Genomic DNA, 11175 nt, shown 5'->3' on the forward strand with positions numbered 1-11175 from the left:
GGAAGGGCGGGGGGTTCGCTCCTGTGGACACCACGTAGCGAGTAGTCAAGTGTATACGAGGACATCTTCTTCGTGTATCATAAATAAACTCCGTGTCCAATCGCGTTTCTCATTCTTTATATCTCCCCACCTACCGCCCCTTTATTTCTTCATTTTTTCACGTTCGTATTTCTCTCGTCTCATTCCAATGAAACGAAAAACTTACTCGGGGTATGAGTGTGTGCGGTGAGAATATATCAATCCGTCGACAGAATTAATAATTCGGAGGTATATGGTATTTCTCATAATGCGAGGTCTTTTCTCTTGGGGATATCCGAGTGGAGCAGTCATTCGTAAAAAAAAATTCTTGACGTGATGAAATGACGATGATTATTTTTTGTATCTCAATTTTTGTACGTGGAATTGTATTATTCAACATCACATGATGAATTCATTCACCTGAATTTCACAGATTTATATTAATTCTCGTGAAATAATTAAAATGAAATTCACATTTTCCATTTTTTTTTTCATCAAATTGTGAATTTTTAATGATGAAATTCATTAAAATCTCAATTTAATAACTTGAAAATTTCTAAAATCCCTACGATTTTCTCAAAATTCTAAAGAACTTTGAAAAATTTTAAAGAAATGCGTCAAATTTTGTTTTGTTTTGTTTGTTTTGAGCTTTGTAAATAACTCAAATGATTATCTTCTTCGACCGTATGATAATAATTATGACATTATATTAGGGGAGGGTGGGGCAAAACGGCCCCCCTTCAATTGTCAATAACTTGTGAATGACATTGTGAAAATTCCCAGTTTCAACTTCATTTTGAAGATAATTTTTCATTCTTCAAAACGAGCTCTAACTCATCCCAATCGGATTATTGAATCGGAAAATATTGACGATTGAAGGGGGACCGTTTTGCCCCATCCTCCCCTAATTGGCCTGTCGGTCATCAGTAAAAACAAAATTTGATCTTTTTGGTTTTTACTGATGACCGCCAGGCCAATTAATATAATGTCATAATTTGTAAATAACAGTAAATTATTTATTTGTACTTATCATCATATTTAATATGATGATTTGAGACTAATTGGCTTTACAAATAAAGAATAATTAAATAAGTCAATAAACGGATAAAAACAATAAATCAATCATGATTATTTTTTGCATTTCAATTTTTGTGAATTGTATGATTCACCTGAATTTCACTGATTTATATCAACTCTCTTAAAATAATTGAATTGAAATTCACATTTCCCATTGATTTTTTTAATCAATTTGTGAATTTTCAACGACAAAATTCCTTAAAACCTCAACTATTTTCATCCGGAACTAATTTCAAGAACGAATAGATAAATGAATAATTGAACCAGCTAAAGAAATAGCAATTTCCACAGAAACTTGTGAACTTTATAATTAATTCTTCAGCTAAAAAAAATAGTTTCATCTATTATTCTGCCGCTGCAATCTCTCTAACGACCCGTAAACCATTAATTTGCATTCGATCACACATTATATGATGATTTGAAGCAGTAATTGGCTTTCAGCTGTTGGTTCTCGCTGCACAAATGAATGAATAACTAAATAAATAAATCATACCCTCCTCCATTTGCCTAGAAATAGTCCCCCTTCCCTGGCATTTCAGTATCTCCAGCTCACGGGGTGTTTACACATGCCCAACCAATGGTATTGGTAGAATACACGGGCATTAGGTGGAGATTCCGCAAAGATTCTGAGAATGCATATAATTAAGCATACCGCATATACTGGCCCCGGTGACGCTCCAATGCCAGCTCCAGGGTATCGACACTGTTTCAACGTCGGTAAATACCCACACACGTATCCATCCGTGTATTAAATCTATCCGATATATCTGAATACGCGAAAAAAGAAAAATTTATTCACCGAGTGGACCAAACGCTCCTCGTCCCCCGGGTGATCTATGTATCTGGTTGAGCACGTCTGAACCACCGGCCAACCGTGTCCGTCTCTCTCCACCCCTCGTCTTCGGCTTGCTTACTTTATTATCAAGCTTCAAATGAGAATTTATGCAGACATAAACGCTCGTGTCAGCGAGCCGCACCACTGTTGAGAGCCTTCGGGAGAGAAAACACCAGGCTGCATCTATCATTTTTATTTTAATGGATTTGAGATTTTTTTTAAGGGGGAGAGGACTCCGGGGAATCTGCATGGGGCGGGTGAAAAAACCGATGACTCGGGGAATGATTTGGGGGAATTTGCAGTCAGCGCGACGTGCAGCTCCTTTTGAGGATTTTCGAGGGCTTTGGCTATTTTTTCGACAATGAAATGGTTTTCGGGTTTTGTAGTCGAATATCAGGGCTTTCATTTGAGCCCCTGTTGACCCTAAATTTCTGGAGATTTTATAATGATTAATTATTCAAACATTGCGGGTCTGAATGTGATTTGTGATATTGGACCGTAAAAAACATATTTTAAAAATCTGAACAATAAAACAGAAATTTTAATTTTGTAGGAAGACTGATGCAATACTTTAAAAATTACATTTTTGGAAAATTATGAGCATTTTGGATAATCCATTTATAAACAATCAATTTTCCACCGAAAAAATCATTGTTAGGAATGGGAACAAATTTATTCATATTTAGAATTTTTGCGGAAATTGATTTCATGTTTAAAAAAATTAGGTTTCCGCAAGTTTAAGCAATTTGCATTATTTATTTCCAAACAAAGAATACTAAAGGAAAATTATGTGCAAAATATAAATTTAATTGAAAAATATCCTTGAATATTTTTAAAGACATCCATGTACTTTGGCTATTTTTTCTCTGATGAAATGCTTTTCTATTATTGTAGTCAAACATCAGAGCTTTCATTTGAGCCCCACTGGACCCTAATTTCCGGAGATTTTACAATGACTAGTACAGGTCGCGCGCGGATTGTTTGCCATGGATGTTAGAATAGCACCCATACCTTACCGTTTCTCACTTCTACTAATTTTTATCTCAATAATTATGCAGGAAAAATGAATAATTTCACAAAATTTTTAAAGTGGATTTTATCATTTAAACTATCTTTGCAAGTCTGAATTTGAATCCCGATATTGAACCGTTCGAAAACATTTTAAAAATCTGAAAAAAAATAGAATAATAGCAGTTTACTTTTGGAGGAAGATTGATGAAATACGTAGAAACTTGCAATTTTTTATCACTTTGTTTTTTTAGGATTTCTTATGAAACGAAAGGGGCTAGCGTTCTGAATCCACTTGCATTCGATTCCCGAGGAAATTTACGATCTTTCTAGACCCTTGGGAATCCCCAAAAGTTCATTCTGAAGTTTTTTGCATTTTTCTCGCCTTTTATACTTCTTCTGAAATTAAGGAAATTCTCTAGAGTTTCACACATCAATATGATCTTCGTAAAAATACTTTGATGTGATTTTCAATTTTCAAAGCCCTGAATATGTAAAAAAGAAATTTTGAACCACGGCAAATTTATATTAATTTTATATCGTTTTTTCAAATTCATGTAGCAATGAAAATGATCAACAATTGTGGAAATTCAGGCAATTATTCATCTGAATTCTCAATCTATAAAAACTTATTGAATGTCATGTTTAATTTCTACAATGAGGCTGAAAATTCAAGCTGTCATTAATCTGTGCCTTCTTTTTTGTTATGAAAAAAATGAAAAATGCGGTTATATAAACCATCTCCAATTAACAAATCAATTTCTTCTTCCAGACCCTGAAAATCCTATAAAAAATTTAAAAAGTAAAAAAAACAAACAACTGTATTCTTTCAAATATGCTCATTTATTTAATTACCTTCACTTGCAAAGTGATACAATTTTTTATTTTTCGAAAAAAAGCTCGGTACAATCAGCCATATGGAAAATACGTATAAAAACCTACGTCATACAAAGTTGAATCCCAAGTTGAAATTCACATTGAAAAATATCCCGAAAAAAACACTTCATCATTAAAAAAAATTGTTGGAGTGAAATTTCCATCAACAAAACAACAAATTCAATTTGTCATCAATTTTCTTTTTTACTCAGTTTCCATTCTCAATTTCTATTGTTGCAGTTCACTATATTCTTCACCTAATAAAAAACTGCTTTTGCGTTCGTCACAAAAGACTTCTGAATACTTTGCAATCGAAATAATCTTTCGTGAAATATTCCCATGTGATTTTCAATTTGGAAGGCCCCGCACATGAATAAAAGGATCATCATAATGTCGAATAAATTCTCCAACGATCCTCTCAATGATATCTTCAATTCATTTTCAATCCAATGATGACATACCGCCCGAAAGATACAATATTGATAATGCAGTTGGCAGTCATGGTACAATTATCACAATTTTTACATTTCAACGCTGTGAAAGACATTTTTAAGGCTTAATGACCACCATCGTTGTTTTGAGCAATAATAAAACGTAAATAAATGCAGAACTGGTCCTTCAGCAATACTTTGAGCTTTGAAAATGGCGAGAAAGAATGTAAAGAGAAATCAAACGTTTAGGGATTGTTTTGACTTAAATTCACCTCAAAGAAATAAAAAAAAATTCAACAACCGATGGTAGGACTTTCTCGTGCTGACCAGCACTATTGATCGATTGAAATCGTTATCACACCGAGTTTATAATATGTTTAATTACTAATTTAATTGCTCGACGTCTGAGCATATTTATCGGCAAATTACGTGGGCTTAAACTACAATTGCAATTACTTCAGAGATCGAATGAAATAAGGACTTCGATACAATTTTAAAAAATACCTCGAGAGTGAATAGATATCACGAATTCTCGGTAAAAATTACAAAATTCAGTCAATCACTCGTCGAAGTATCGAATTACGAAAGGAAATTCATTTTTTTGTGGATAAAAATACCCAATTGGGTTTATCTACATTTTAGTACCAATTGTCTCATCATTTTTTTTGATGATTTGGCTTTTTACCTCTTATTTCATCGCTAAATGCGTCGAGTAGATCAAATCCAGCGTGATCTACAATCTTTTTGAACTTGATTCTGAATTACTGATTATAATGAATCATTTTAATTGATTTTAATTGATCGATTGGACATAAGTAGTTGCCTTTCAATGCAAACGTATTCGTGAATCTGTCAATCGTGTTGTGGAAAGTGATTCAAGCACGTTTTCATCGCGGTGATTAATAGAGAATTGGTAGAAAAATCTGTTGAGTCTGTTCAACTGTAAAAATTGTGAAATGAGTTAGTTTTTAGGTGAGTTTTTGTTAAATATCTTCAATTGTAAGGAACATGGTGAAATTTCCATTCAGATATTTTTTGTTGCTGTAATTTTTCTCTGCAAAAAAAGTTTGAAGAAATTTTCCATTAGATCTGAAATTTTTTTATTAGAGAACAATCTCCATTCGATCCCGAGATTTCCCGGAAAAAAATTAACTCAAATCGTTTGAGAACTTCAGAACTAAAGCATTTAGTTTTCCATAAATATCTGAGAATAAGAATTGAATTGACTCGAATCATTCACTACAACTCAATTCAGTTGTAAATTTACTAAAATTATCTAAATTTTTACTCAGAGATAATCGTAGACACTAATAGAATTAAATAAAACTGTTTAACAGAAGATCTTTACCTCAGTTATTAATGAAAATCTCTGAATCTACTCGAGACATCAAAATTACCCCCAGAACTTTTTTGTAGCTCTCATCATTCCCTTAAAAAAAGCTTTAAACGAAAATTCCGCTGTCTCCTCGAGATTCAAAGATTTCTTCCAAAAACTGATGTTGAAACAGGCCCAGATAGTTTTACCAATTCACTACTAAAATTATTGTTTTTTTTTTGGGGGAACCATTCGTGACATGTGATCATGTAGTCTAGGTGGATTTTGGATCGTTGATTAATCCATTCTTGGGTGTGAACTTGATGAGACGTGTGAGCATAGACGTTATGCAGGGAATCTGCTTCTGCTGGTGCATGGTCATGTTGTCAGGGGTGTTGGACTCGAAGTCCAGGGCGACACGCTGGGACACGAAGGTGAGGAGGGTCAGCAGGTCGTAGCGAGTGCCATTCTCACGGAGTTCGATGCACAGGGCCTGCATGAACCAGGAGCCACGAGTTGTATTGCGCCAGGAGTAGAAGCCTAATGATGAAAACAAAGAGATTATAATAAAAAAATATTGACAACAAAATTTTGAGAAGTTCTAGAGCTATTGAGGGTTTTTTATTCCATTATTAGCTGAAAAAATGAGATAATCAATTATTGGATTAATATTAATATTCATGAGTTAGCGGTATTGATATTGTGAATGATAATGTTAATATCTGTCAATATTTAATTGAAAATAGGGAATTTTTAGGAATTTTTAAAGCTATTGCATTTTGTTTTTTATAATAAATTCTGAAAATGGGATAATTTTTCATTATGCCTAATATTATTAGTAACTGTCAATATTTAATTAAAAATAATGAATTTTGAGGAATTTTTGAAGCTATTGCATTCCGTTTTTTACAATGAATTCTGAAAATGAGATAATTTTTCATTATGAATTGAATAAATGGAATAGAAAATCATCTATTGAAATTAAATTAATATTCATGAGTGAATGGTTTTGAGATTGTGAATAATAACGGGAATAGCTGTTAATATTCAATTCAAAATAACGAGTTTTAAGGAATTAAAACAAATTTTCAGGCTTGATTTCTGTAATAAATTAAATTAATGGAAAAAGAAGCGAATTGGTCAATTGAGATTAGTATTCATGAGAAATTATACCGATATTATGAATAACAATATCACTAACTGTCAATATTCAATCCAAAATCTTGAATTTTAAAGAATTCTAAAAGCTATTAAGTATTGTTTCTTCACAACAAATTCAAAAAGTTAAATAGATGACGAACTATTCAGCTAATATTAACAATGGAAGAGATTATAACCAATAGCATCACAATACATTAATATTATTAAACAATTAATTGAAAAAAAATGCCATGACTGCTTCACTATTTTGGAATAATCAATGGAAATACCCGCAGTATGTCACATGATTCACAGATCTATGAATCATAGGTTATGAAGTCATAGTCTATACACCGTTCAGGTTGCTCACCTGGGTTCATTGACTTCACAAGCTTTATAAAGGAAAAAATTCCATGATGACAGATGGAAAACAATAAATTTTATGCTTATAAATTACATATTTTTACTTGCTGATATTCAATAATTATAATTTCCCTGAAATTCCCTTTTGCTAACTAATTATTACTAACTAAAATAATTAATTATTACTAAATAAATAATTATGAATGAATGCATAAACGAAAGAATTACATAATAATAATCCGATAAAATTTTTCCTCGTCGATTCTATGAAAATGGAAGGATAGGAATTGAATTTATGGGTATTGGTTCATTATTCGAAAAAATATATCAATTTCAAAATTTTCCGTAGACACTGAAAAATTAAAAATTCTGTTTTCGTGTTGATCTCGTTTCTCCTTCTCTTTTCACTTTCTTCCATCAGAATTAGATGACAGAAAGAAAATACATTGGTTCTTTTTCGTTATTAAAAAAAAACGTTTTGAAATATTCAAGACTGAAAAATCGCCTTTTGAACTTTATTTCTGATTTTCCTTCCTTACATTTTCCGTATTTCCTGTCTCTGTGAACGGATTGCGTTCACATTTGTTCATATTCGTTCATATTCATTCACATTTTCAGATCATTGGTACTAATTAATTTAAAGAAAAAGGAAGAAATGAAAAATTTGAGGTATGATTATCGAAAATTGTTTGTCGATTTCTATTCTCACGTGATTTATGGGGAATTTCTCTTCATTCAATGCTAGTAAATAAATAAATAAATAAATAAAATAGATAGATAACTAGAAATAAATAGATAACTAGCTAAGTAAATCCTTAATTCTCAATTATGGATTTATCAATAATAAAAATATGTGCATTAATTGAAATGAATTTCATCAAATAAAATCCTCACCAGGAATGGTAGAATAAGCGATGAGAAAGTCAGCATGAGAGGGTATCCTGAAGGTGGCAGTAGGATGCCCATCAGTCTCAGTTCTTTCTTTCATACTGACACCACCATCGAGTTTGTCTCCTTGACAAGCCTGGATGAAGAAAATCTTTGGCTTCCCAGCGAGTGTTGGGCACTTGTCAGCCGTGAAGTACGACCAGATTGTATCGGCCTTGTACGGTGTGTCATGGGCATAGAGGAGACCCAATTCACCGTGGCTGAGAACGGCGACTATCAGACAGTCGTGATTCGAATGATCCTTCTCGGCAACTACAAAAGACGAATTAGGGAGTGAATTTATGAGTGAATTTACGAGTGTCGTTGGAATAGAAAAATTTATGAACTGAAGTGACGTTCACTGAGATGGTGAGATTGTGTTTGTGAAGGTTTCGGACGACAGAGTTTATTTTCATATTATTTTAGTGCAACGGAGATCATGTTATTTATTGGAAAAATTAATGGAGCGAAATCAAAACGAAACGATAAACAATAAATAAAAACAATTATTATTTATCATTTTATTTTATTATCATTTTATTTAAATAAATATCTCGTTGAATCATTCATTTAAATTTCTCGACGGACAATATAGCTATTTGGTTCGTTTTACATCAAACAAATATTTTTTGGGGTTGAAATAGGTAATTTATTTAAAATATTTCATGTCAATATGGGACTCACCAGCCTCCAAGTTCTTCACAATGTCCCTGTGCGTGGCATTATGGAAATCCTTCACCTCGAACCCTAGATCCTTCAGTGTATTGACCAATTGCTCGCAATCGACATTGGTCCCCGACCTCGGCTTCAAGTGGCTCACTGTAAAGAACTCATGATTGAATATAATAGCGAGTCCCCTCTTGGCATGGCTCATGTTGTAATGACTCGCATATCGTTCAGTAGGAGCTGTCTGCAGGGGTGCAGCCTGAGGGCTGACAGTGTTCCTGAAAAACGAGACCATTCGTTTCTGCCCATTTTCTTTCGTTTCCCATAACAAACTATTTTTATCCATCCAAAGAACCCTCTCAATCTCACAAATGAAATAAATTGGGGTGAACCGGCCAATTGCTGAACGGTTGAGAGAAATTCCAATTTCGTGGTGGGATTTAAAATGAAAGAACCACCTAAATGGGGATATGACGGCTTCCATACCTTCAAGAGTGTTTTAGTCAGCAGAAAAAATTATTTAAAGTCAAAATAACCGAACGAAAAATAGTTAAATCAAGAAATACACCGAGAGAAAAACAAACACGTTGTCAAACAAGTCTTGTTTGGGCCCACAAAATCGCTAGTTGAAAATTGCCAAAAAAGAATTTGTTTGGGTCGAATTTGAAAGTCTCAAACATGAATAATTGCTCTGCTTTCGACAGCAACGAAATATTTGGCTCAAGAGGCGGATAATTCACACCAGACGGTGCCTTTTCAGGATGAAAATATCTCATAGAGGAAAATTTATCAACAAATATTTTATCCCTAAGTTACAAGATTGCTATCATAGCATTATTATTGTTTCATTTAGGGGTTCATTTGTTGTCTGTGATTATTAGACAGCCGAAACGAAAAACTACTATCTCTTGTTTCGCATAAAACTAAGATTTTGCGGGAGCAAAATACGTATGGGAGTATCGAATAACGAAGTAGTGCTAGAAATGACATTTCTTGCGTGTACAGAGAATGCAATTTTTTTTTAACGACTAAATCTATTTTTGCGACAAAAATTTTTCATTCCGGCGCACTCTCTGCATGTTTGGCACAAAAAATCCTTTTTTGATAATTTAAAAAAAACTATTTTCTTGGCATAAGTAAGACTTGGTTGAGAACTTTGTCGTTTTTTTCTCAGTGTAGTTGAATGCAGCCCTAGTTTCTGAACGACTGGGCCATACTCATTGTTTTCATTAAATTAAATATCGATCAATAGAAAAAATAATTGATCACATGATTATACTCGAGTAATATTATTAAAAGGTGAAATAATCTGTACAATTTTCACTCTATTATTTATGGAATATTCAATGAAAGTTGAAATTGACCAGAAATTGGCCTATTTACCCTATTAAAAAAAATACTCTAAACTATTTTATTTATTTTCAACGAAATTTGTTGCAAGTTCGAGAACTTGCAACTGGCCATTGCCCGAGAGCCTTCAGCCAGGTATTTACAATTTAGTATACAAGGATTTCAAATGGGGTGTTTATCTTTCAAATGTTTCACAGTAAAGAAAAGTGGTAGAGATAAATTAGTGGTAGAGATAAATACTCTAAACTATTTTTCCTTGGAGGGAACTTTGTAACAAGTGCCTGGAACTCGGTCGAAGGGACATCAGAACAATTTTTTAAAGCCATCATCCAATTAATTCAGACCATTTTTTTGAGTCATCGTGGGACAACCGATTTTTGAAAAAATTCGACAACTCTCAAAGTTTATATATGAATTAAATTTTAATTAATGTTGATGGGTAGGACTCAATCACTTGAATTCAGTTGATTCACTACCCACTTGGTCACAAATCGTAATAGATAGATATGCCCAAAAAAATTCAAAACGTGAATTTGAGGGATACAAAGCTTCCATTCTCAAGCAAAAATCCTTACCTGCCATAACCAAAGGCATCCCCCACGTCCTCGTCCCTATTCCTATTATTCTCCTCCGTCTGTCCGTTGTCCATCGAGGAAACACTCATTTCCAAAAACCAGGCCCAATAAAAACCAAAACACTGCAAGAACTCGACGCAATTATTGGCAGTGTTGCTGTTTCAGAGAGAATTATCTCCACTTTATCAACAAGACAATCCTGTTCCAACAGGAAAAAAAAATCTACAGATTGCAGAGATCCCTGCAGTTCCTCGGCGAAAACACTTTCAAGGCCACTAGAGTTTCTATTTGACGAAGGAAACCCTCACGGGATCTTTTTTTTTTCTTCAGTCTTGACCAGTCTTGACTCAATACTGTGATGCGAAGTGAAGGATAAAGAACAACAGACAACAGAGCAGATGAACAGAGGCGTTCAACAATGACTCATACTGCGTGTTGATTCGTCCGTCGGGGTAGGCCAAGATCTCGTAAACATCTGAACATAGATAACCAGATAATTCCGAACAATCTAGAATCCGGCCTATAATCATATTTCTCTCTATATTATAAAAATTCAAATTGACTTCTGGTGACAAACATTTGGTATTCGAAATT

At 33.4% G+C, this 11175-nt stretch overlaps 1 protein-coding gene across 1 annotated transcript; it reads right to left on the reverse strand.

Annotated features, from left to right (window-relative positions):
* Positions 1-3762: 3762 nt before the first annotated feature.
* LOC107043794 (caspase-1) lies at positions 3763-10983 on the reverse strand. The gene is made up of 4 exons (XM_015265444.1): positions 10582-10983; positions 8675-8934; positions 7958-8263; positions 3763-6100 (listed from the first exon to the last, which is right to left on the reverse strand). The coding sequence occupies exons 1-4, from the start codon at positions 10668-10670 to the stop codon at positions 5835-5837; spliced, it is 921 nt and encodes a 306-aa protein (XP_015120930.1). The 5' UTR covers positions 10671-10983; the 3' UTR covers positions 3763-5834.
* Between the last annotated feature and the right edge of the window lie 192 nt (positions 10984-11175).

This window comes from Diachasma alloeum, unplaced genomic scaffold (assembly GCF_001412515.2).
Source record: "Diachasma alloeum isolate Michigan unplaced genomic scaffold, Dall2.0 Dall_scaffold_00180, whole genome shotgun sequence".
Taxonomy (NCBI): Eukaryota; Metazoa; Arthropoda; class Insecta; order Hymenoptera; family Braconidae; genus Diachasma; species Diachasma alloeum.